The 26,820-nt window shown below is 27.4% G+C and overlaps 2 protein-coding genes across 2 annotated transcripts; both read left to right on the top strand.

Annotated features, from left to right (window-relative positions):
* Positions 1 to 14,661: 14,661 nt before the first annotated feature.
* Positions 14,662 to 20,024, top strand: LOC103491406 (sugar transport protein 13). The gene is made up of 5 exons (XM_008451338.3): positions 14,662 to 14,898; positions 15,507 to 15,826; positions 18,332 to 18,456; positions 18,559 to 19,063; positions 19,169 to 20,024. Exons 1-5 carry the CDS (start codon positions 14,763 to 14,765, stop codon positions 19,700 to 19,702), a joined length of 1,620 nt encoding a protein of 539 aa, XP_008449560.1. The 5' UTR covers positions 14,662 to 14,762; the 3' UTR covers positions 19,703 to 20,024.
* A 4,448-nt stretch (positions 20,025 to 24,472) lies between these two features.
* On the top strand, positions 24,473 to 26,741 carry LOC103491407 (mavicyanin). The gene is made up of 2 exons (XM_008451339.3): positions 24,473 to 24,814; positions 26,204 to 26,741. The coding sequence occupies exons 1-2, from the start codon at positions 24,640 to 24,642 to the stop codon at positions 26,578 to 26,580; spliced, it is 552 nt and encodes a 183-aa protein (XP_008449561.2). The 5' UTR covers positions 24,473 to 24,639; the 3' UTR covers positions 26,581 to 26,741.
* The last annotated feature ends 79 nt before the right edge of the window (positions 26,742 to 26,820 follow it).

Genomic DNA, 26,820 nt, shown 5'->3' with positions numbered 1-26,820 from the left:
GAGATTTTTATACACCAACTCACCGGTGGAGTTAGCATTACCCTATTAAAAAATTAATATTTTCGTGTAAGAAGAGAGTAGCCACGTAGGAAATAATATACCCCACCGGAAAAGGGTAAGATGGCCCTACCATTATCTTTTATTTTCTTTCTTTTTATTTATTTATTTTTTTTTAATCCCTTATTTGTCGGTTAGCAAATTTACAATTTCATGATAAGTTATATTATTATTTTTTTTCTTAATTTAAAATCTTACTACAAAATAAAAAAAAAAAAAAAAGAAACTAATGCCACGTGTAAACAGAATGTGAGAAATGATGGTACCTCCGTGGCAATCTTTATAACCGTATGTGTATAACCCTAGCCGTCACCACTGCAGCAATTGATACCCATAATTTTACTCTTTCAAGTTGGAAATTAATAATAATAAACACATACTATGCTCCTTCAAATCTTCATGTTTTGTTTTCCTCTTTATTTCCTTTTTAAAAAATATTTAAACTAAGGAATTTATTACACAATTTTGAATTTGGTGTATCTATATTTAACACAAAAGTTTATAGCTTTTTTTTTTCAATATAAAAAAGATAAAAGTAAATAAATTACTAAAAATGAAAAGATAAAATATATATATATATGTAGAAGAAAGAGAGAAAGGGTCTGACAATTTATAATTAACTTTTTATTTCGTCATGTTCTTTTCCCTTTTTTTTAATATATAGTATTAATATAGTATTTTGTTCAATGCATTATTATAATAATGACACGCTCCATTCAATTTTTAATTACCCTCCTAATGCAATTAGGGAATATGCTTTCTTTTCTCAAAACCTCATTTTCCTCCTTTTTTTTCTTTTATTTTTTATTATTTTTAGTATTATTGTATTTGTATTTATATTCATTAACCTAAAAATTAAAACAAAATTAGATTTTTTTTTTATTGTGTTTATTTTAAATGGTGTATTTTTGTCAAATTTAATTAAATATGTCAAAAAAAATATAGTTTTTTTTCTCTAAAAACAATTACACTAATGATTATTATAACCCTAACAATAACATAACTACGTGACATAAATTTCGAGTGACATAAATTTCGAGTGCAATCAAATTGATCACTCTTCTCTTATTAATTGGATTATGACTTTTTGTTTACGGATTTATATATGGTTCCATGTGGCATTACAGATGTAGAACATAAGTAAATAACATCAAATGTTGGACCGAGGTAAATATGATGGGAATACGGGTGATAATATGTTTTACAGAAATAAAATTTTATACGAACATTAAATAAATAATATATAATAAATTTTTTTTTTTTCAAATTGAAGAAACAAACTTATTTGAAGATTTATGTATTAAAACTTAGAATGGAATTCAAGGCAAACATAAATAGGTTATTATTGTTAAAAGCATTTAATTATTTTTCTCCATATAGTAAGTAAATAATTTTTTTTTAGCAAATTCCAGAGTAACTATTAACTTCATGTTTAATATTATTTTTCAATAAATAACTATACATATGATCATATTAGACATGAATAATACAACTGCTTTTCAAATTAATCAATTAACAACCAAGTGTTTTCTATTTTGATTTAAGGAAGGAAAAAAAGAAAGAAAAAAAAGAAAAAAAAGAGCATATCATATTGAACAAAATAAGAAATAAAAATATGACTTATTAACCAATAAAATAAATATGTTTAGGTCATTAATTTTTAAACAAACAATCATCTTTTTCTTTTCTTTTTTTTTTTTTTAATAACTCTTGTCATTTAATATTAATTCTATAAAATTGCAAAATTGGATATTAATAAATCTATAATGTCACGTCATTGAGGGAAAAAAAAATGATAATGCGACCATTCAAACTACTATATATTAATATTAACTACAATCTATTTAATTATACACACAAACGATAATAATCAATCATGAAGAATATACCTCAATAAAACAAAACTTCTAGTGAAAATTTGTTTTAAAAAATATGAAGATAAGATTGTCGGTTAAATTTTTATTGACATTTTCCAACTTTTTATTAAAAAGGACAAATGTAAAAATAATAATTATTTATTAATTAATTTATATTTTTATTTATTTATTGTATTTTTTTTAATATTGTTTAACTCTAAATTTTAATGATAATTGACATATATATGTTTAAAATTTTAAAAAAAAAAAACAAAAACAAAAAGATGGATGTTGGAAATAAATTTTTAATTAAAAATATAATTTAAATTTTAAACTATTAATTATATATATTAAAAAAATTCACATTTTACTAAACTAGGAAACAATTAAGGAGATAAACAAATAAAAAAATTTCTAAATGGAATGAATTAGAGTTTAAATAAAATTATAGTTTAAAAATGAAGAGAAGATTACTCATTTGAAGAAATGAATTAAAATTGTGTCCAAAACATTTTCAAATTGGGGAAAATATTAGACTCTTGGAACTTTGTTGATAACCTAACCTTTTTTCTGTTTTTAGAAAGAGTTTATTATATGTGTATGTGTTATTGGAAACACCTCATAATTAATAAATAATAAAACAATTGTTATTATATTATATGAGACTCCACGTAGTTTTTGGAAACAATCAAAGATGAAAAAAGGAATTATATATATGTTACATGATTATAAAAGTTGAATTTTATAGATGTAAAAGTCCATACTTAGTGGTCAATGTTATAGGATTATAAAATTTCATCATCACTCCGAATCGAAGAGATTCGAGTCCTTCAATTTTATGTTATTTATATATATATATATATATATATATATATATATATATATATATATATATATATATATATATATCTTTAAAATAATATCAAAAATAGTATTTAGTTTGGTTCTAAGATTATTTTTTTATCCCCTCAAAACCTAGGTTCAAGACTCATCCTTTACTTATGGGGCATTTTGTTGGAAAGAAAGTAAGAGAGAGCAAATTGTAAAGAGGGTTGTTGGAATTGGTAGTAGAAGAGCGAATGAAGCAATAGTGAGGCGTCTAAGTTTTTTTACGCCTAGATAAGAAAACACCTAGAACTTGGTCGCTTGATGAATTGAACATATGAAGAAGATGGTTGCATAGACTAGTGGACGCCCCGACTCAACCTAAACTGGTGGACATTTGGACTTAACATAACTGTAGAATAGAAACTTGTTAGATGAAGCCTGAGTCACATAACATACTCTTTTTAAGGCGTTTTGCAGCTCTGCTTGGAGTACAAACAGTTATTGATATTGCTACTGCATCTCTAAAGATAAAATAACCTAATACTGGATCATATCTACATCAGAACCAATCGAAAAACCAATACTGAAGAATGAAAATGCTAGGAATTAATCAAGACACAAAGAAGAGTTTTTTTTAGAGAACTTTGTAAGCGATACATTTTTTGATAGGCCGGCCAAAATGAGAGGACAAGGGGGACTATATATAGTGGTGAGTTTCATCGTGCCTCAACAATAAGAAAGTCATTAATGCCTTAGATCTATAATCCCTCAATGAACATGTTAAAATGTAACGCTTCAATAGTCATGTCAAAGCGTAGCGCTTTAACGTCGATACGTTAAGCAGTCAAAAGGCCTCGTCCCTCAATACTTCAAATAAAAGAATTTTAAAACAATTTAATTATAAAATAAAAAAAACATTGAAAACAATATATTATTATTTTATTCCTCACCTCGTCTAACCGCATGGTTGCAGCAGCACGCATGTGGAGATATCAACATGTCTACCTCCTCACCCCTTTATAGAAATTAAACAAAAATTTATGGTCTCACGATTATTGAAAAAGTCATTCAAACAAGAATTCATACAAAATCAAGGTTGTAATTCAATTAAAGATTGAAATTAATATGCAACTAAAACATAGATTCCCAATAAAGATTAAACTAAAAATTAATTATTAAGAAGTACCTTTTTGGTTTCTTATTGATCTTGGCATAGCTTCTAGAAGAAAAGATGAACATCAAAGACATCTTCAAAGAAATTGAGAAAATTTTATTGATGAATTTAGAGAAAACATTTACAAAAACTTGTACCCTAACTTACTTGGGATTGAATTGGGGTAAGATTTACAAAGAAAATACAAAGAAGTGGGAAACTTATACACTTTAGATGGCTAAATGAGCGCATAGATGTGCAAGTAAAAATTTGTAGTGTCGTGACGCTATGTTTAACCGTCATTGGCCCTGCTACGCCCGAAATAGAGACATGTTGAATTATATATATTTAACATCTTTAGTTATAATAATATGAATTTGGGATGCAAACTATCTTAATCTACTTTATACAATAATTTAGAATTTTGGAGCAAACCAAAATAGTACAAATTGAAAAGTTTAAGGTTGGAGTATGACTATTTTAAAATTTAGTTTCTAAAAAAAATAAATAAATAAATAAACTAACAAAACAAGCAACTAGCGAAGAAAACGAACAACGAGTAGACACAAACTTAGAAAGTAAATAGGAAAACTCTTCCACCCCAACATGATTTTATCTACAAATCAATGCATTTAAACCCAGACGATGAACAAATAACAATTTAATTTCATCCACATTTACGTTCCTCTTCATTATTCTTCTTACCCTACAAATAAAAAAAACCAATCATTAACCAAAATACTTATTTTTTAAAAAGTAAAAACCCAAATGGTCATTAATGTTAAACTAAATTTGAAAATGAAGATTTTTGAAAGTGTATGAATTGAAAAAGGAGAATTAAAAGGTAAGAAAAACTAAAATAGAATAAAATATAAGGTAAAAATATAAAAAGAGTAAGTTAATTATTAAAATGATATTATGTGGAGATTGGAGTGTGGAGTATAAGATGTGTAAAAGTGGAGGTGTCATGTAGGGGATTGTGTGGATATAAATATGCAAACGTCCCAAATATGGTCCACTACATCTTTTCTTTTTTCCTAATATTTTCTTCCAAATTTTTACTTTCCCCTCATCAATTTTCTAAAAACAAAAATAATACATTTTCTCCCTCTCCAAGTCTTAGAAAAACAAAAACAAATACACACAAACAATAAAGTATAATGAAGGCCCCACGGAACTTCATTTATTACATTTTCTTTTTATCATATATCTATGTTTTCCCTCTTCATGCCCAACTTAATAATAATAATAATAATATTTTCTTAGTTTTCAAAGTTTTGTTTCTCTTTTGATCGGTAAGTCAATTTACGATGGTTCCTAAATAAAGTAATAATCAGGAGTATAAGAATAACCTGATAACCTAGACTATCGGGTTGGATTGAAAGTTTTGGATTTTTTCGAGTTAGGGGTTGAAAAATTCAGGTTAACCCAACCCGATCCGAATTAATAATATTTATATTATATTATAAATATTTTATTATTTATTTAATATTTATGGATAATGTTTGGAATGTTGAACTTTTATGGATGTTTGAATTTTTAGATGTGAGTATTTATTGACGTACAACAATTTAATTTATATCGTATAAACATTAGGAATGAAAAAAAAAAGTAAATAATACAACTCGACAATTCGGGTTATTCGGATTGTCAACCCAACCAACCTAAAAATATATATTGGGTTAGAAATGTTCCTGAACCCAACCCAATTCTACCCATTTACATCTCTAATAATTATTTTATTTCCACATTAACCAATGACCTGTATTATTATTTTCTAATATATGTTTAGAGTGTCTAATTGTTGTCGTTATAATTTAATTGGTTGTCTAAAGTTTGATCTTCCACACCACCGTCACCACATATATCTTTTCAAAAAAATATTGTTCGTACTCATTATTGTTTAAATTAGGGCATTTTAACATGAGAGTTGTGTATGCAGAAGAAGTTAGAGTTTAATATAAATTTAATAATGATACATTCTAATAATTAAGAGAAAAGTTAAATACATAGTGAAATGTGCAAAGTTAATTCTATATGTGTTTTTTTTTAATAATCGTACGTGTATTTAAATTATTAAAGAATCAATATGTTTTGTTTAAGGTGAAGTACAATTGATTTTCTTTACTCATACTTGGAATCATAAACACATCAAATTAAAATGAGATTCACCACAAAGTAAAGATTAATTAAGAAAAAAAAAGGAATAAAAAAGAAAAAAAACTATTCAACTACATTATTAATTTATATTTTTCCATGAAAAAAATATACATAAATGGTCTTGAAACAAATAAAAAGAAAAAAAAAAAACTCAAAGGATCCAACTTTAGATACGAGAGAAAATGAAGAGTAAAAGTGTTTGTTTTCGAATTTTCTAAACTTTTTTTTGTTTGTTTAATTTAACCCGACCCAACTCATCTTATATTTGAACTAATTGGGTTGAGTCAATCTTATATCTATACAACTCGATTTTGGGACGAGTCGGTTAGAATTAAAAATCCACTATACCGTACTCATTTATGACTTGTAATATAAGATCAAATAATCTGGTTTGGTTTCAAACCACTTTGCTTGAAAGTTGAAACAAAAAAGAAAAACTCAAACGCTTGAAAGAAAATAAAGAGGAAAACTGTATAATTTTTAAGTTTCCAATCCATTCATTTAATTTGATCCGACTCGACTCATCTTAGATTTAAACTCATTGGCAAATTGCGACTAGAAACCAATAGTACAATCTTTTTTTTTTTTTTTTTTTGTAATTTACAATTTTATTAACTTGCAACCTGAAAATGACAAATATGAAATTTAGTAATTAATTCCACTGGCAGTGGTTTATTCCATTTTTTGAATATGATATTCCTCGTTAAAAAAAAAAGAAAAAGAAAAAAAAGACAAAAGATTTATCTCATTACTAACAAACAAATTTGAATGAATAATTTAGGAATTATAATAATAGTTTAGAAAATTAGGAATATGAATATTTTTAAAACCTAACTTTGCCATGATTAGTGAATTCTTTTATGAATATTAAAAACAATATTCAATTCGAAGACTAGTGCTCGCACGTGACAAACCCCCAAAATTAAAAATTTTAAAAAAAAAAATAAAAATGACTTTTTCTTTTTTCTTTAAGTAAAAAAAAAAAAATGTTCGCGCGTGTGAGATGCCACATGGGTATGCCCCACGTGCGACTAAAGGAGGGAAAACGTAGGGTTTGTTGGATGTTATCTACTAAGAGAGACTTTTTTTTAATAAAGATCCTCCCTTACCTTGTTATGCCACGTGTCGTTTGTTCAATGGACTGTCTTTTCACCGCATCACTGCACCCCCCCCCCCCCTCATCTTCCGAATTCCCCATTTCACTTTTTAATTAATTCTTATCATTAGGATTAGTCATTTTTAACGTGTTACATTAATTTTTGTTTCCAGGGGAATCATCTCAAATTGGTTCGAGAACTTTGGGTGCTTTTGTATTGGAATTCGAACAAAAATGAAATTGTAAAGATACTAAAGAAAAGCACAAGTTTTAAAATAAGATAAAACGTAAAAAAAGACAAGTTTAAAACATCGTTTAAACTAACATTACATGATTGAAACCAACACATGTGTGTATAAGAATTATTGTGTTTTTAACACGAGGAATAAAAAAAAATTAGGGACAAAACTTTAGGCAGCCCCGTAAAGGGCAGTCCTATGCCCTAATGCATAGAATTGGTAAATTTCATTGTCAATCCTACGTAAATTGGTTCTATTTTTGTTTGGATAAATTATTCGTTCTAATTGAACTTCTAAGATCTTGTTTGGTAATTTTCTTTTTCGAAATTCACATTTCTTTAGTTTTTGAAAATTTTAATTATGATTTTCAACTGTATTGAAAGGACGTGGATAGTTAAATTCTAAAAACAAAAGTAATTTCTTGAAAATATTTTTTTCTTTTTAAATTTGACTTGATTTTTTAAAATATTGAATAACTTTAAAAAAAAAACGCGATAACTTATAAGTAGAAGTAGCAATTTTAAGCTTAGTTTTAAAAACCAAATGATCGTCAAATGATCTAAATTAACGATCGGGGAAATCTTTTTTTTTTAAACCTATGGTATAAGGTTGTCTATCAAGCATTATTAAAATTGACTAAATTATTTAAGAACTAAGTGTTGTAGAATTAAACTACTTGTCTCTTATAATTTAACCAAATAAATTATGTTTTATGTATTTTAATTATTATGTGTTTGATAAATGAGTTTTAGAATTATTTCCAGATTTTGTGATATGAAAAATAGTTTATATTCTGATCACAACAAATTTATATTTTCCTTGCATCCACATTATGAATTTGAAATCTTAAAACTATAAAGTTTTATTTTTCTTCTTTCACATGTGAAAAAGAAGTAAATATTAGCATCCATACGATAACTTGCATCTTGAAAATTATTTGGCGTTTGTATATGATATCCGCGATTATTCCTCTCGATCTTTAATTCAATACACAAACTAATTGATTCTGCTATATGTTGTGTATTATCAATGATTTCCACCGATAAGATGATGTCTTGAGCAATTACTCATCCAGGATCATTGACACAAATAGATGCATCAGGAGTTCCATACAGATTACTTCTCTATACAATTTCTTTCAAATTCATTAAAATTTCATGTACTGATTCTTGATTATGTTAACAATTATAAATGAAAAAGCCACTAGAATTCTTTTTTCAAATATACTAAAAAAAAACCTATGATATATACGATGTATATTTACATTTATTCATACATTACTAATATATTCAACATATATCATACTTGGGATCTGAATGGAGAGGTGATCGATTTCAACTTACTAGTAACATTGAAATCTAAAAAATCTTTTTAGAGGAGAAATATTATGTCTTAAATAAATATAAACTAAATTTAATTAATAAATAAACAAATTAAAATTAGAAAATGATGTTAGTGAAGAAAAAAAAAGGTTACATATTTTGAAAAATTTGAAATAATGTTCAAAAGATTAAATTTATCCAAAGTTTAAAGCTAAAAATTGACCATGGATGTGTCCCTACCAAAACTAAACTCAAGGGGCAAGTAAATGGGCCTTGAAAATGGGCTTAGGGGCAAAGATTGGGAGAGGCATGATGGGCCACAACCCATTTTCAATACACTTTTGATGGGCCTTCCACTGTTTGTAACTAAGCCGACATGTCGATTCTATATATCAATCAATACAATTATTAGAATGAAATTGGCCGAAAGTAGAGACGGCACCGACACCTAAAGCTAAAAAAAAAAAAAAAAAAAAAAAAAACAATTACTTTAATTTAATTAAAGTTATTTAGTTAATTAAACATCCTCACTTTGTCCACATAACCCTTTCTTTCTTTCTTTCTTTCTTTTGGTTCACATTTCTTTTACAAATTTGTATTACTCAAAATTTTTTTAACATTAGTGTTTGATAATTCATGTGAATGATTCTAAAGAATTAGGAATCATGGGTTAATGAAATATAAAATTAATGTTTTTTTGGTTATAGAGTTTATGATCTTTTTGGGGAAAGCAAGGAGAGAGTTTAACAATTTTGATAAATCTATTACTTAATATTAGGCAAAATAATTTAGTAGACTAAATAATGAAGAGACCTAATCAGACATAAAATTTAGTCTATTTTTTATTTTTTGTTTTCAAAATTTGTGTTCCTTTTCTAAAAACTTTATATTTATATTTAGAAAAAGTTTTAAAAGAAACTTAAAAAGATTCTAAGAAGTTTTTTTTAGAATGACAAAAATAAGGTTGAAAATAGTGTTTATGAATTTAATTTTTTAAAAATATAAATATATCATCAAATGAATCTTATTTTTTAGTATTTATTTTATAATTTTGTTTGGATAATTTAAAAAAAAAACAAGCAATTTTTATTATAAATATATTAATTACGTGTAATGTAGATGTCCAAGCTTAATGTCTCGAAAAACAATATGTCCTATACCTATACGTTAGTGAAGTGACCGCCTATTGCTATTTTTTCTATAAATAGAGACATTTGGAGGATCTTAAAAGACATACATACATTAGTGAAAATTCAAGAAACGAAGAATAGTGAATTTTTTTGGATCATTTACATATTTTGTTATTTTGTTCATAAAATATATATGTTTTAGAAGATCATAATAGAGTTAACACTCTTCAAGCGCCACATAGCTAGTTCAAGCGATCGATAAAATCTTAGGATTTTTAATTTAAATAATATTTTTATTCTCTTTACGATCGGATTAACCAAAGTGACGATTGATATTATTCTAGATGAATTTAATACGATTTTAATGTGTTATATTTTTTATCCTTACATTTTATCTACGTTATTTTTATTGTATTTTTAGAACAATTTATCTTATAAAAGAGAAATTCCTTGAGTTTGATTATAAAGCCTTACCAAATTTCTAACAAAATAAATTTTGATTATGAACTAATCATAACATAACGTAAACCTAACATAACATTCAAATCATAATCGTTGACATTATCACCGAGTTTCATTACTTTATATGATTTATGAGTACTATATAGTTAACTTTGAGAATAGTACATAATACTTTTTGTCGATGTCATGTCGATGATGATAAAGTTAGGAAAATTTTAGATATTTTTTTTAGTAGTCATTAATGTTGTCCAAAAATATATCAATGATGTTTGCATATATAGGCAAAGTGTGTTGGATTTAATAACCCTAGACACATGTTGGGTATTTGTTAAAACTTAAAATGTTGTTTGGTAGTCTATAAAGAAATTCTTATCCATCCAAACAAGAAACAAATATTAAGTGATGAGTCAACTTAATGACTATATAGACTCATAACATTTCACTTAGGGATACAAAATATTTGAATTAGTTAGAGCTCTAATCAAATCAACTTTTCCAATATCATGAGTCTTCCATAGCTAAGTGGGTAAAAAGTAGATGCTTAATTTGTTAGATGTTGAAGGAACGATGTTCACAAATTGCTACTTCAACGTTAGTTTAATTGAATGTTTATTTAAAATTAATAGTTCATCATAATTAAACATATATATTATCGTTACATTCTTAAATAATGTTGTCACGAAAAAGAAAAAACTATCGAAACTCGAAGGAGCATTTGAAAAAGAAAAAACACATAACCCTTTAACTTTAATGAATTAAACAATAGTACTTTTAATCTAATTTTAGTTTGTAATAATATGTCCTCTCTATTTAAGAATCATTTACATTTTTAAACGTATAACAATAATTTACTTCTTGTACATTAAAAGATAATTTAGCGAATCATGCATATGCAAGAGTTTAATCTCTATCAAAGATTTTTATCAAAATTAAGTGTCAATTTTATCATATAATCACTTTGGTCTTTATAGCTTATGAACTTATTTGATCCTTCAATTAACCTTATGCAAACGAATATCCTAACCCAAGATCTTTGACCTCTATTTTTTACCCATATTTTCATAAACCAAGTCAAATTTTGAAAAATAAGAATGATAGCTTTTAGAATGCAACTCTTCTACTACCTGACATGAATACTACATAACAAAATAGGTAAGAAAACAAACTTAATTTTTCAAACAAAGGAATACCAAATATTATTATTATTACTATTATGATTATGTCTATCTTTTTCTTTAAAAATTGAAATGCATAGAGTCAAAGTACACCCATAAAATAATCTCTTTCCCATATCAAAAAAATAATTAAAAAGAAAAACAGATGCTCCCAAGTCAAAATTAGACCCAACAAAAAGTTGAAGAAGATAAAGAACGACCAAGTTTCAAATGGGGTATTTTTCAAAGTTTAAACACAAAAACAAAACACGCAAATTAAGTAATAGAGAAATATATATATATATATATATATATATATATATATATATATATATATATATATATATAATATAAAATTGGATCTTAATCTTCCAATCAATGAATTCAAAGAAAAAACAAAGTCAAGAACTTGGGAACGCCGCCGCCGCCGCTGCCACTCCCCTTCTTTGGTTTCAATTGTTGCATTAAACCAACTAACCATAACCATTCATCTTTATCCCAATCTTCTTCCTAATCTTACATTATTCATTCAACTTATCTAATAAACTTTTTAGAATATCAATTACACATTGATAGATCTGATAGTAATTGCTTCTCATTTGCATGTGTTAAATTACACATTATTTGAATTATAATAATTAATTAGGCACGTTTCCCTTTTTTTTTCTTTCCTATGCTTTAGGTGGAAGCTTCTTATATTGTTTTTTTATTAAACAAAAAATTGTGATAATGTGTCTAATCAGCAAACAAAATCAGACGGCTGCGGCTAATTGGATGTTTGTGAGAACATGAAGTTTGGAAGTCTTAACATTATTTCTTTCTCTCCTTTTGCCCTTTGACTATTTCTCCGATATAAAACTTTTATTTTAATTGCTTTATATTTATGCTATGAAAATAAGACATATAGATTTGTAATATTTTAAGAACTTCTGTCATTTATATTATTTTGATTTTTAAAAAATTATTGTATTTCAATCCTTCATCTCATATTGCTTTTGTTGTTGAAAAAAGTTTATCGTGTGTGTAAGTGTCTATTATTGATAAAATCTAAAATTTCATTATATTTTGTAAATGTTTCGGTTTATTATGCTATATTTGAAAAACTTTTTGATTTTTTTTAGTATAAGAACACGGGATAGAGAGGATAGAACGTTTAACTTCTAAAGACAAAAGGTCATATCAATATCATTCAATAGGTTACTTTTAAATAATTTAGTCAACAATTGAAATATGATCCTTAATTTTAACTCATTTTCATTCAAACATATGATTGACACTCTTATTATTTTTTTTTAATGCTTTAGAATCATTTTTTAGTTTTGATTTTTAATTCATTTTATTAGAAATAGGTTAGATTTGAATGAACCTCATGAGATCAGTAACATACTTGTGTTGATATTTAATTTGAGAAAACAAAATTTGTGGTTTAATTAAATGCTTTGCATTGAACAATCGAATAAATTAATAGAGACTTAACTTAATGACAATCATATATCTCATTCAATTGATTGATTCAATTGTACGTTTTAAGATTCATTGATAAGTATATGCTAGCAATATGAATTTTGTAATCCAAATAATATGAATTTTGAAAACAACGTTTATTCTAAATTTAAGAATAAAAATGCTAATGTCTATGATATTTTATGTTATAAACTCACTTTTTTAATTTAAAATATATATTGTATAGGGTATTTTAAATTTATAGGTTAAAAATCACATTTAGTCCTTAGACTTTCATATACATAACGATTTAATAGCTCCTTGAACTTTAGTTTGTAATCAAGTCAATCCTTATTCTTTTAATTTTGGAACAACTTATAAGTTCAAACTTCACTATAGAACAATATAGTCTTTGTAATTTAGTACGTCCCAAATGGTAGATTCTAGTGCAAAAATTAATGAAATTTCTTGCCTAAATAAATCAATAAATTAATTAGAGACTCTTCATCATAAGAGATTAAATAACGTAGAAAGTGTTTTTCAACATTTAATGTATTTAATCTTAGGTTATAAGTTCTTAGATCATTCAAACTAACAATTTACTTCTTAAATTAATTTTGGTAGACATTATAATTATAATTTCAAATTGTAATAAGTTAGTCCCATGAGATTTCCTCCTCAACAAAAAACGGATTTGATTCACATTTAGGTTTTTTTCTTTTTTAAAATTTACATATCATCGACATGAAAAGTCAGAAACTAATTGTTGTCTTGTTGACGTCATTTTACTGAAAATCAAACCACAAATTTCCAAAGTATATTAAATTGATATTTTAGAAATTTAGAGCCATACCATTTGACCAATTTATTCAACCAAAAGAAAAAAAAATTGAGAATAAAGATGAAAATTTGGCTTCTTCCACCGACGTGTCGTTTTCCATGTATATCCTGAGTTTATTCTATGAAACGACATACAATTTCTATTCCCTTTCACATTAAATATTTTGTTTTCTTGAAATTTAAAATTCTTCTTACTCATTATATATAAGAGGAAGGGAGTCGTTGAAATTGACTTACGTGGACTCACCTTATTGGACTTTATTATTATTTAATTAATTACCATTAAAAAAAAACTTACGTACGTTCTCACTTCTTTTAATATACATGTAGATGTATTCAAAACTAACCAAAGACTCGTATATAATAATAATGTTATTGGTAATTTTTGAATCAAAGAGATAAATTTTAAAATTGATATATAGCATGTATGAAAAGTGAGATCAAAACCAAGAGATGAATGTCGAAAGATAAAAGTTGATTAGTCGACTTTGAATCGATTCAACATTGGCTAACCATCACATTTGTTTTGCTAAGGAAACCCAATTTGATTAATAGGGAATGTGAAGAAAACAAGATGAGACTTAGCACATGACAAAATTTTGACATAAACACAATAAATAAAAGTTTTCCCTCAAAATTAGGTTAAATTTTGATTCATGAGCTTGTTGTAATAAATTGGAAATCTATTTTTTTGGGCAAAAAATATTATTCTTAATTTTTAAAAATGGATTTAAGACCTTAGGTTGAATTTTGAAGTCTCACACACACACGGTTTATCCAAACGTAAAATATTTTGGTTGACTAGCAGTCTAAGATAAACTTCAGCCGTCCAAATCACCACGTGGAAACATCCTAACGACGGCTCCCACCTCCTTCTCTCTTATCGTCGCCTATAAAATCCCAATTTCCACCCTCATCAAAATTCAACTAAAAACCTTCATCTCTTCTTCATTTGAATTTTTCTACCTTCCTTTCTCTCTGCATTATTCTTGATTTAGTTTCTTCTATCTTACTTCACAACCATGCCTGCTGGAGGATTCTCCACGGCGCCCGGCGGAGGAGTCGAGTTCGAGGCCAAAATCACTCCCATCGTCATCATTTCTTGTATAATGGCTGCCACCGGAGGCCTCATGTTCGGTTACGACGTTGGTGTTTCTGGTGAGCAAATTCTTCTCTAATATATTTCATAAAAAATTATTCAAATAGAGTCAACACAATATAATTTGTTCTTCCAAATCACAAACTTTTAGACTTCAGTATGTCTAAAATTTTAAATAGGATTATCATTACTATGATTTATAATTTTTTTTCCCTTTTGAAATGAAAGTCAAAAGGGTTTTTGTCATTTGTTTGGTGAGACTCGTCGTAAAATATCTTTTTATATGAAAAACTGTTTTTTTTTTTAATGGAAAAAGTGAGTGTTCTTTTTTCTTTTCAAAGTTTAGTCCCCCTTAACTTTAAGGTTTGTGATTATTAAATTTTGATAGGTTTTTCACAAATTCAAAAACTTTAATTACAACTTATCATTTGATTTTGAAAATAATCCATTTAAGAAATTGAATAGACAACTTTTTTATCAAAATGGTTTACTTTGAAATATTTTTTCTTAGTCAAGCCAAATACAACATTAATGTATTAATACTTTTCTTAGTTAAATTTTTTGAAAATTTAAGATGAATTTATAATTTTACTGTGGAAATTAGAGAAATAAAAGAAAGAAAATTAGAAAATGATTTCCTTACCGTTTTATTTTATTAAACAAACAGGTGGGGTGACGTCCATGCCGTCATTTTTGAAAAAATTCTTCCCGGTGGTTCATCGGAGAATCGAAGAGGGAGGAGACAGTAACTATTGCAAATACGATAACCAAGGCCTTCAACTATTTACATCGTCCTTATATCTCGCCGGATTAACCGCCACCTTCTTCGCCTCCTACACCACCCGCCGCCTTGGCCGCCGCCCCACCATGCTGATCGCCGGTATTTTCTTCATACTCGGCACCGTCCTCAACGCCGCCGCCCAAAACATCGAAATGCTCATCATTGGTCGAATCTTGCTTGGTTGTGGTGTCGGCTTCGCCAATCAGGTATTTTCTTCTTCTTCTTCTTTTTTTTTTATGCCATTTTGTTTAACATTTAATACAATTTATAAAAAAGATTATATTTGGAAATTGAAAATTACTCTTAGCAAAGGGAATCGTTTGAATATAAGGGTCCGATCCACTATGTCAGTGAATCATGTGACTCCAAAAAATAAAAATTAAGATTTGGTCTTGTAAATCAATAGTTTAATGTTGGTTAATTTATAAATTTAGTTAATTTAATTGATCTTTTAGTCTAAAACAAAATATCTAGTCAACTTTCAATTTTGTTTTTAATTAGTCATTAACACATTTCTTGTCCATCTTTAGTCTACAATTAAACCATCCAATACACAATTTTAAGTTTAAGGCAATTTTTAGATATAATTTCTTTTTTTTTTTGTTTTTCTTACTAAATAATTACAAACCTAATATTTAAGATCTTATTTTGTAATTGTTAGGGTTTTCTTTTAGTTTTTTAAAACCAAACCAAACACTCTTCTCCACATCTATATTTATTGATTCATCATGTATTGAAAATTAGGGTAAATTTTGAAAACTAAAACAAATAGCTTTAATTTTTAATTTTTAATTCGTTAAGAGTAAACTCTTTTATTAATTTTTTTTTTTAATAAACAAAAGCTAGGTTTCCATTTTATAATTATTTCGTTTTTTGTTTTTAGTTTTTTAAAATTAAACCTACGTGCAATTTGAATATTTTTTTTAAGTATAATGGTTGAATTCTTAGTCAAATTTCAAAAAACTAGAACAAATTTAAAAAATTGAACTTTTTAGTTTTCAAATTTTGGTTTGTCATGTTAAAACATGAAAAAGAAATTAAAAAATTAAAGTATAATATTTATATACTTAGTTTTAAAAAACAAAGACCAATATAGCAAAATGAGTATTGGACTCAAACATAAATAATTAGGAAATGGACCCTAAACTAATTTGTGGTGAAAACTAGTTTTATTCTTAGCTCCTAAAAGTCAGTTTTGTCTCGTTATTACATCATAAATTTGACCTTTTTTCTTTTTAGTGGTGTGACAATAACCTCTTAAATTATATATATCATACATTGAAAGAACAAAAACAAAAAGGAAAAAAAGTAATATATATATATATATATATATATATATATATATATATATATATATTAGAAATGAAAATAGATGAATATTTTATAGATAAAAGAGAACCAACCAAATGAGGGTTTTCTCTTTCATTTTCTTTGTGAATCTTCTCTTTCCCCTTTTGCTTTCCAAATCATTTTCTCTATCTCGAAAGTCGTTTTGTCTTTGAGTTGAATAACGTGATACTTTGGCCACCTTTTTGATTCCCTTATATATTATTTACCATTTCTTATTGGTTTTTATATCAATTTTTTCCTTCGTGAAGGTGTATGATCTTTTTTTAATAATTCTATACAAGTTTGGCAAGCTTCTAATGGTTAATTAAATCCACTATTTATTAAGGCATCTTTGGTAGGTGCTTTTGACTATTGGAATTAAATAAAACCCACTTTTGCTTTGTGTTTAATTTTTTCAATCTCAACATTTTAACTATTTTATATTAACATATATTTTAAAAATCAATAAATTAAAATAATATTTTAGTCTTTTCACATTTTGAACTTTATTCAATTTTAACATTCATCTTTTCAATAAGTCTTAAATTTTGTCCATAAAAATTAAATTTTGAAAAATATATATAATAATAACAACAAATATTTTTCATACAAAGAAATATAATATTTTAAAGATAAACTATTTACCCTTATATAAAAAATGAAAAAATTCATCATATTTGATTTAATAATTTTTCTAAAAAGAAGTTATAGTAAAAAAAGGTTATAGAGATTGATTTTTTTAATGATGAATAAAACTATGCATTGAATTGAAGACCAAACCCAAGAATTATTAAAAGCATAATGACTTAAACTAGACAACTAAAAATATATGAATCGAACAAACTTCATACTTTGAAAACTAAAATATGACATTTTAACCAAATTTAATTTTGTTATTTGTGTCTCGACATGTTCTATTAACATTTACTAAATAAAAAGTGCTTTGAAATCATAAAATAAAAAAGAGTTCTAAGAAACCTTTTTTTAACCTTTAGATAATGAGTCAATGTCACACAACACTGCCTTGTAATACAATAAATCCTTAGACTGATTCCGAAATAATTGTACTTCTATATTATAATATAAGTCTGAATTCAAATGAGTAAATATAAAAAAAAAAAAAGAATATCCGCATACATACAAAACAACGAGATATTTATACTGATTTTTTTTTTTTTTAATTACATCATGCATGAATGCAAAACTAAATAATTGTAAATTATATGATAGGTACTATCTAGGGAGGGAAATTAAATGATGATTTAATTATGGATTTCAATAGGTCTAATCTAAATATTTCGAATATTATGAAATTTGATTTATTTATTTATGGTTTGAAATAATAATAATAATAATAATAATAATAACAACAACAACAACAGGCAGTGCCACTATTTCTATCGGAAATTGCCCCAACCAGAATACGTGGCGGACTTAATATATTATTCCAACTTAACGTCACTATTGGTATTCTCTTTGCCAGTCTCATCAACTACGGAACTGCCAAGTCAGTCTCTTTCTTTCTTTCTTTTCTTTTTCCCTTTTCTTCTTTATTTTCAAACACACCTGTCATTTTCTCATATAATTACGATTGAAAATTGAATTTCAGAATCAAAGACGGATGGGGATGGAGATTATCATTAGGATTAGCCGGAGTTCCCGCCGGCTTACTCACAATCGGAGCCCTATTAGTCGTCGAAACCCCAAACAGTTTGATTGAACGAGGTCGTCTTGAAGAAGGAAAAGCCACTCTAAGAAAGATCAGAGGAACCGAAAACGTCGAACCCGAGTTTCTAGAGTTGGTCGAGGCGAGCCGGATCGCAAAAGAAGTGAAACACCCATTTAGAAACTTGCTCAAGCGCCGGAATCAACCGCAGCTCATCATCGCCGTCGCACTCCAAATCTTCCAACAGCTCACTGGAATTAATGCCATTATGTTCTACTCCCCAGTGTTGTTTAGTACTTTGGGTTTTAAGAATGACGCCGCCCTTTACTCCGCCGTTATCACCGGAGCTGTTAACGTTGTTTCTACTGTTGTATCCATTTATTCTGTTGATAAGCTTGGCCGTCGCATTCTTTTGCTTGAAGCTGGTGTTCAGATGTTCATTTCTCAGGTATTATATATATCTTTTTTCAAAATTTTAACACACCAGGAGCCTGTTAGTATAGATATAGGTCTTGTATCTTCGTAATTAAATCTAACATGTGTAATGAAACAGGTGGTGATTGCAGTAATCTTGGGAATCAAAGTGAAAGATGATACAAACAATCTCCACAACGCACTAGCCATAGTGGTGGTGGTAATGGTTTGCACATTTGTGTCTTCCTTCGCTTGGTCATGGGGTCCTTTGGGATGGCTAATTCCAAGTGAAACTTTCCCTTTAGAAACCCGATCAGCGGGGCAGAGTATCACTGTGTGCGTCAATCTCCTTTTCACTTTTGCCATCGCTCAAGCCTTCCTCTCCATGCTTTGCCACTTCAAGTTTGGTATCTTCCTTTTCTTCTCCGGTTGGGTTCTCGTCATGTCTATCTTCGTTTTGTTTTTGCTACCGGAGACTAAGAACATTCCCATTGAAGAGATGACCGAAAGAGTTTGGAAGCAACACTGGCTCTGGAAGAGGTTTATGGATCACAATGACGAGGGTAAGAATCACGGCCATCGTCATGCAGAGGAAACTGTAAAGCCACTTGAGAAGGCTAAGAATGGGACAAGCAATGGTAATGGGTTTGATTCTGTTTCGTATCAGTTGTAACTTAGGATTTTGGAATAAATATTCGTTATCTTACTAGTCGGGCTAAAAAAACAACCTAGCAAAAAAGTTTATCACATGAAAAACTGTGGTTCAAATTCAACCACAAAGTTGGAAGGATAAAAGTGAACGTAGCTTGACAAACCAACAAATATTCTTCTTCTAGAATATGTGAATTGGTTAATTGATTAGTTAGTTAGTCGGGGAGAAGGGTACCAATGTGTTTGTTTTTAGTGAAAGTGTTATTTTGTTTCTCTTTTACTTGAATTATTTTTATTGTGGAAACAATAAACACGAAAGTAATTTATTTAATTAATTTTGGAAATTTTATGTTGTTTTGAAAGTTACAAAGTGGCGGAGATTGTATATATCATGTGTTTACGGTTGTTATATTATGATACTCTTGTTTTTGTTTGCATCGATACATTTATGAATTCTAGTAGAGATGAGTTCTTTCAAATACATAATATATGTTTGATATCGAAAAAGTCAAAGAAGTGGATTCATCAACCCACCCTACTACTAATTGGTCGACCTCTTAAGCTTCCTTGTTTAATTTGTAAAGTTGGTTATTACATTATCTTTTTGAAATGACTCGCATTAAGTCATCTTCCTAACCTTATATATACTTAGTTAAATAAGGCTTCATCTCTTTGGAATAATGAACTTTGATTAATTTCCTTTTGGAGGCACCTTACCCAAATAATGAAATAAACGTCTTTCTCTTGGAGTGGTCCATTGTGTCATCTTCTTTAACCAAATAAACTTGGAATGACCCATGTTGGATCGCTTTTGGTTATATCCTATGAGAGAAGATATGTGTTTATTTGAGTTAATCTAACTTCACCCTTAATACTATTATAATTATAAGGTTTAGGTTTGAAGATTAAAAACAAGAATTGTTTCGTACTGATCTCAATCTAATTAAGTGTGATATATATATTCCCTAATTGAAATTGATAAAATACATTGATTAGATAAAGAAATAATTATAGGTATATAGGTGAAAATTAATTGGCATGGGATCATGAGATAATATTATAAATGATTGGTAGAGATACTTGGATGACCTATTATCCTAACACTCCTAAAACAAATATATGCATGCTCTTCCACCTTTGACGTTCTCTTAAGTTTGCTCTTTGGTTTTGAAAGATGATGTTTCGTATAGCATTCGAGTATAGCATTCGAGCCAATTTGATTTAGGGTAGTGAGTTTTGTTTGTTAAGGTGTTGGCCTACCAGTCCGAGATTTACTTTTTAATCAAAATTTAGAGACAAAATTGAAACTTTCTAAAACAAATTAAAACATAAATTAAATTTTGTCGCCAAGAAGTTAAAACATAAATGAAAATTTTAATTGTTAGAAATAGATCTTCGCATTACAATCAAACAAGTTAATAAGAATGATTCTTTGCTTCGAGACTCAAATACTCTATGAATAGGAAATTCAAGAAGGGTGCTTGAAAGTTCACAAAGGCTAAAACTTAATCTATTGTCAAAAACTATAATTAACAGTCCAAAACTTTGCACTAAAATATCAAAGATGGCAAAAAAAACTAAATTAACCCTACTTAAATCAAATGTTATTAAAAATGATAAATTTGAAAAATACTAAAACTAGATGTTGATTCGATTTATATCACAAATAATGTAGCGAAGAAGAAGATTTAAAGAGACGTAATTAATATCTTATTAATTTGGTTAATTGTTTTGTAGTACATGATTATATAATACATATATATCTTTTAGGAAATATATTATACATATCTTTAAAAGAAATGATATTATACATAATTATGTGTATATATGAAATCTCTATTTCTTTTATTTTGAATTTGTTAGAATTTTTTTCTCTAAGAAGAGGCACTGAAATTTTATGAGCAATTAGTACTAATTAAAGTGGACAAATTTTTTTTTTAAAAAAAATTGGATTATATTTAAACGTTTAATTTAAAAAATAAGTTATTTTGAAAAAACTTAAAGTATTTGAAAACTATTTTAGTTTTTAAATTATTTAAAATAAGTTTTAAAAAAAAATTTATTAAAAAACGTTTTTTCTAAAGTCAATCTGATCCTAAATTTTAATTTTGGTTTACCTTTCGTCGTAAAATTAAGTATTTTGATATGATATAAGAGCCTTATGAATTCAAATTGATTATATAGGTCATTGTTATAAAAAAAAATTAAACTCAAGCATTAGCAATTTCATTTAACCATTTTTCCTTATAATTTAAATTTAACGACTTTCCTCGAACTATTTTATACGTTGAAAATTAGCTTAATTTAACCGTTGTTTGTGCTAAGATCTTATACTACAATCAGTTAAAATTTGATTCAAACTTTCTATATTATAATAAAAACGATTACATCTCCTATTAGACCAATCTCTTTAATTTTTATTCGAACATATGAATGAAATATTTGGTTTGACTCACCTACCTGTTTTACATTGTTAGATGTACCTATGATTTGTTTTTTATCTTAAAATTTCATCACAAGGAGACTAAATCAATGAGGTTCACCACTTTTGTTAAACATTTGATAACTTCATCCACATAACTTGTTACAGATAATTGTTCTAATTGAAAGCATCAAAAGAGCATTGGTTTTGGTGTCTAAATCTTTATAAAGACATCTCTTTTAATTTTACTTATTCATATGTCAAAGGAAATCGAACTTGACTTTCATATGACAACAATGACAATTTTGTAAGTTGGAAAAGACAAAATCTAGATTCCGATGCCTAAATCAAGCTCTTCTTCGACCATTTTATTCTTGATTCTAGAATTTACTCGTAACATTACTAAAAGCTTACTTTTATTAAGAATAATGTTTTTCTAACTTATAAATCTGGATATGTTCTTATTTATTTCCAATTAACATCCATGTTTTTTTTTTTTTGTTCCATATTTACGAACAATGTTGGATCTGCCTTATTTATCATCATAATATCTCACAACCATCCCAATAGGTGAATATAGTTCTTCACCAAATTATATATCAACTAATCCCTATATTCCATTGTGTGTGATACGTGCCTCTCTCATGATCATCAATGATCAATGAGTAATGGTGATGAGAATTATTGAGATCAAAACATGGTTGTTTGGACTAAATTAGTTCAAATCTCAGTTGGATACAAATAAATAATATGCAAAAGGAGTTGGTTGAATCAAATATATATAAATATATCAACACACAATAGAATTTTTTGAAAATAAAAAAATGTTGAGCAAAAAGCAGCTTCTAATTAATTGTTGCTCTAACTTAAAGACAACATCTTATATGGCTCCAAATAATGCCTCAATTACCACTAATCAACACACTCTTCAATCATTTGATTTTTTTCAAAAGGGTCATTTAACACCAAATACCAAAATTGTCAAATTCAAATTTGGTGCAAAAACTATACAACTATATAATATTTTTCTTTTATTTTTTAACCAAAATTCTTACAAACCAAACCCTTAGTAATAATAATAATAATAATAATATAGTAATTTTGTTACTAAACAATTAGTGAGACAACTTACCAGCAGGGTTTAAACATTCCATTCTTTCCTTTTAAGTTTTTCAACTCCAACCCATTAGGGTGTTTGGAAAGGGAAGACTTTATTTTATTTCAATTTATTATTTATAAAAAAAGAAAAAGAAAAAGAAAAGAAAGGAAATAATTATAAAAATTATCAAATTTCATTTTTCAATTTAAAGTCAAAATCATGACAACCATTAATATTTTCCCTTTTTAATTTATTGTGACAGATCCAATGGCTGAATTAAAACGCTACCTTCATTTTACTGCAAAATTATAAAATAAATAAATTCTGATTAAGGTAATATATAAAATATGGTTAAGAATTAAATGACTCTTAACTAATATTAATTATTATTATTATTATTATTGGATTTGGAACCCTTTCAGTTTCATGTACTGAATTTTCCTTTGATAATAATATGAACAGTTTCTAAATCTTTTGATAAAATGACATCTCACCTATTCTCTTCATAAATTTTCTTTTTTTTTTTTTCCTCTCTCAACTATCATTTTCCTAGTTGAAAAATAAAATCCCTTTTCTTAGTTCTAGAATTTTGTAGTCTAATTTTTATTTGGTCCATAATTTTACCCGATTAGATATTTAGTTACGTATTCTTTTTAACTTTTGAGTTTGATTTTATAATTCTATCATTAATTTTTTTTTAAAAAAATTGATTACTAAGTTTCAAGTTTTTATCAATATATTAATTTTTTTTGATAAATCTAAAGAATTATGATTAATTAAATTTTATTAGAATCATAGTTAATTGAATTTTATTATTTTTTCATGCCTATTAAATTTATGGAAAATTATTTTAAATAAAAAATTGGATAATGTTAATATAATTATTGTAAAATTTCATGTCTATTAGTGTTTGCATGTCAAAAATTGATATATTTCGTAAATATTTGGATGTAGTTGAAAATGCTACTTAAAATTAATAAATAAATATTAATTTCAAATGAATATTTAGTAAAAAAATTTAAGGCTAATTTTAAGGAAGAGCAAAATTAAATGACATTCAAATTAAAAATGAAAATGGAATAGAAATTAAATCTAAAATTTAAAGATATGGAAATGTAATTTTTTTTTATTCACAAGTTAATATAGATTGCATGAAAAGGGAAAAGATTGAAATAAAGAAACTTTCTTAGAATTTAAGATCCAAGGTCCAAAATGGGGTCACCCACAAACATAAATATATCAAAAATTTAATTTTTTTCCTAAAAGAACCCACAACAATATTAAAAGAGATTTCTTTTTATATCATATAAATTGAAATGATGGGAAAAGGAACACCCTTTTCTAAGCTTTATATATATATAATCCATACATCTTTGGAAAGAAAAAAAAAAAAAAAAACCCCCATTTTGATCGAAGTGATAAAGTTGGGACAGAGAAAATGGGTTTTGCGGCGGTGGTGACGGCGGCGGTGTTGGTGACGATGACGATGATGCCGGAGATGGCAGTGGGGGCAGTTTATAAGGTTGGAGACGCCGCCGGTTGGACTATCATCGGCGGTGTCGACTACAAGCAATGGGCTGCTACTAAGACTTTCCAGCTCGGCGATGTCATCGGTAACTCTAATTTAAACCCATTTTCATGTTTTTTCTTTCATCTTCATGGATTTTTCTTTTACATATGATTACTTTTAGTGAATATAAACCTGTCGAATATTGGATTTCATCCTTGAACACATGTTTTGGAACTTCTCACACATCCATCAAAATGGGTATTCTTCCTACATGTTTTTTCTTGGCTGGATTACCCATCTAGTTTTCAAAAAAAGATTAATTAACAAAACATACTTAGAGATTTTTTTGAAATTCTTTGATATTTGAGATTGAACGAAGAATGTCGAAGTTGAGACAATAGAAGGATTATCTACAAACAAAACTGGAACCAAACAACACTTTTACATCTCAACTCTCATCCCAAATTCAAAAGAATTTCTTATATATATATATATATATATATATATATATATTTCAAGGTGTTTTTTTTTTTTTTTTTTTGGCATTTCCGTAAAGAAAAAAGTGATAGAATATGAGAATAGAAAATAGGGTTAAAAGAAACTTCCAAAAAATGAGAGAAGAAAAGGGGAAAGGGGGGCAGAGCACTCAGCAACAACAATTTAGGTGGGCCTCAAGCATGTGATAGTGGGCCACACATAATGGGCCTTGTAGGCCCGATTCATACAAACTTTTCCCCCCCCACTCACTCACGCCTTCATTATTATTAATTCACTTTATTTTTTTACTTCCCAAATTCCATAATTGTCCTTTTTTGTTTACCTTTACAATACAATATTTTATACTTTCAATAACATAATATGTTTTTGTTACTTAAACTATTATATCTTATTATTCTCATTATACTTTTTCTTATTCTCTTCTCTTTTTTTTTTCCCTAAATTTTTCATTTTTCTATTCTACTCGACAAAAACTTCATGTTAAATTACCTATTTTAGTTGTTGAACTTTTACCCCAATGTTAAAATACGTAGGTTTTTAAATTTGTTGGTTTGTGTATAATAGGTCAAACATATTCAACTTTTGAATATGTTGGACTCAATAACTCTATTAGAGACTTATTAGACACTGATTAAAATTTGGGACTTTTTAAGCTTGATGTTACTCATGCATTTTTTGATAACAAAAAAGTTTCTAAAATTTAGAACCAAACAGGAATGATTGGAAATATGTAGGTTGACTAAATTAGGGTTTAAATCCAATCTTTTTCACACTTTTGGTTAAAATACTATTTCCTTTCCTATATCTTTGAAGTTTGTTCAACTTTCGTTTAATTCAAATAATTTTAGTTTTAATTTCATCTTAAATTTAGTATTCAATTCAAGTTAATTGTTAATATTATATTTCTTTGCATGAAATTTAATAATATCAAACATATTAAATTATACCTAAAAAGAAGAATGGAGATATGATGGGTTTTGTTTTTGTTTTTCAGTGTTTGAGTATAACCCCAAATTCCACAACGTAATGAGAGTGTCGCATGAGATGTACAAATCATGCAATGTATCACGTCCAATTGAGACACACACTTCCGGCAACGACTCCATAACAATTCAAACAAGAGGCCATCATTTTTTCCTCTGCGGCGTCCCCGGCCACTGCCAAGCCGGCCAGAAGGTCGATATCAACGTCCAACGCCTCACATCCACCGCTGCGGCCCCTGAGCCCTCTGCCTTGGCCTCCCCATCTGTCCCTATTGCCCACACCCCCACAGCACCAGCCCCGAAAGCCGCTGCTTCTCGGGTCGGTGCTGGCTTTGCACTGTTATGGCTTTTGGGCTTCTCTGTTATAGCGATAGGGGTTGTTGCTTAACCAAAGGTTTTGTTTGGTTTTTATTATTGGGTAACAGAGACAATTTTTACATTTCGAAAGTTTTTTTTTTTTTCTTTTTGATAGCAGATTTTTGTATTTTATAGTGTCAGATTGTTATTGTTGTCTTTCTTTTTATATACATATGTTTTTCTTATTTTGAATAATCGTACTTTTTGGAAATAGTGAAATTGGTCTTTTCATCTTGGGAGGACATTATGGTTAATTGGTTAGTTTGTCAAT

The sequence above is a fragment of the Cucumis melo genome, chromosome 5 (genome assembly GCF_025177605.1).
Source record: "Cucumis melo cultivar AY chromosome 5, USDA_Cmelo_AY_1.0, whole genome shotgun sequence".
NCBI lineage: Eukaryota > Viridiplantae > Streptophyta > Magnoliopsida > Cucurbitales > Cucurbitaceae > Cucumis > Cucumis melo.
The sequence above is the reverse complement of the archived record's forward strand: the minus strand, read 5'-3'. Positions and strand labels throughout refer to the sequence as shown.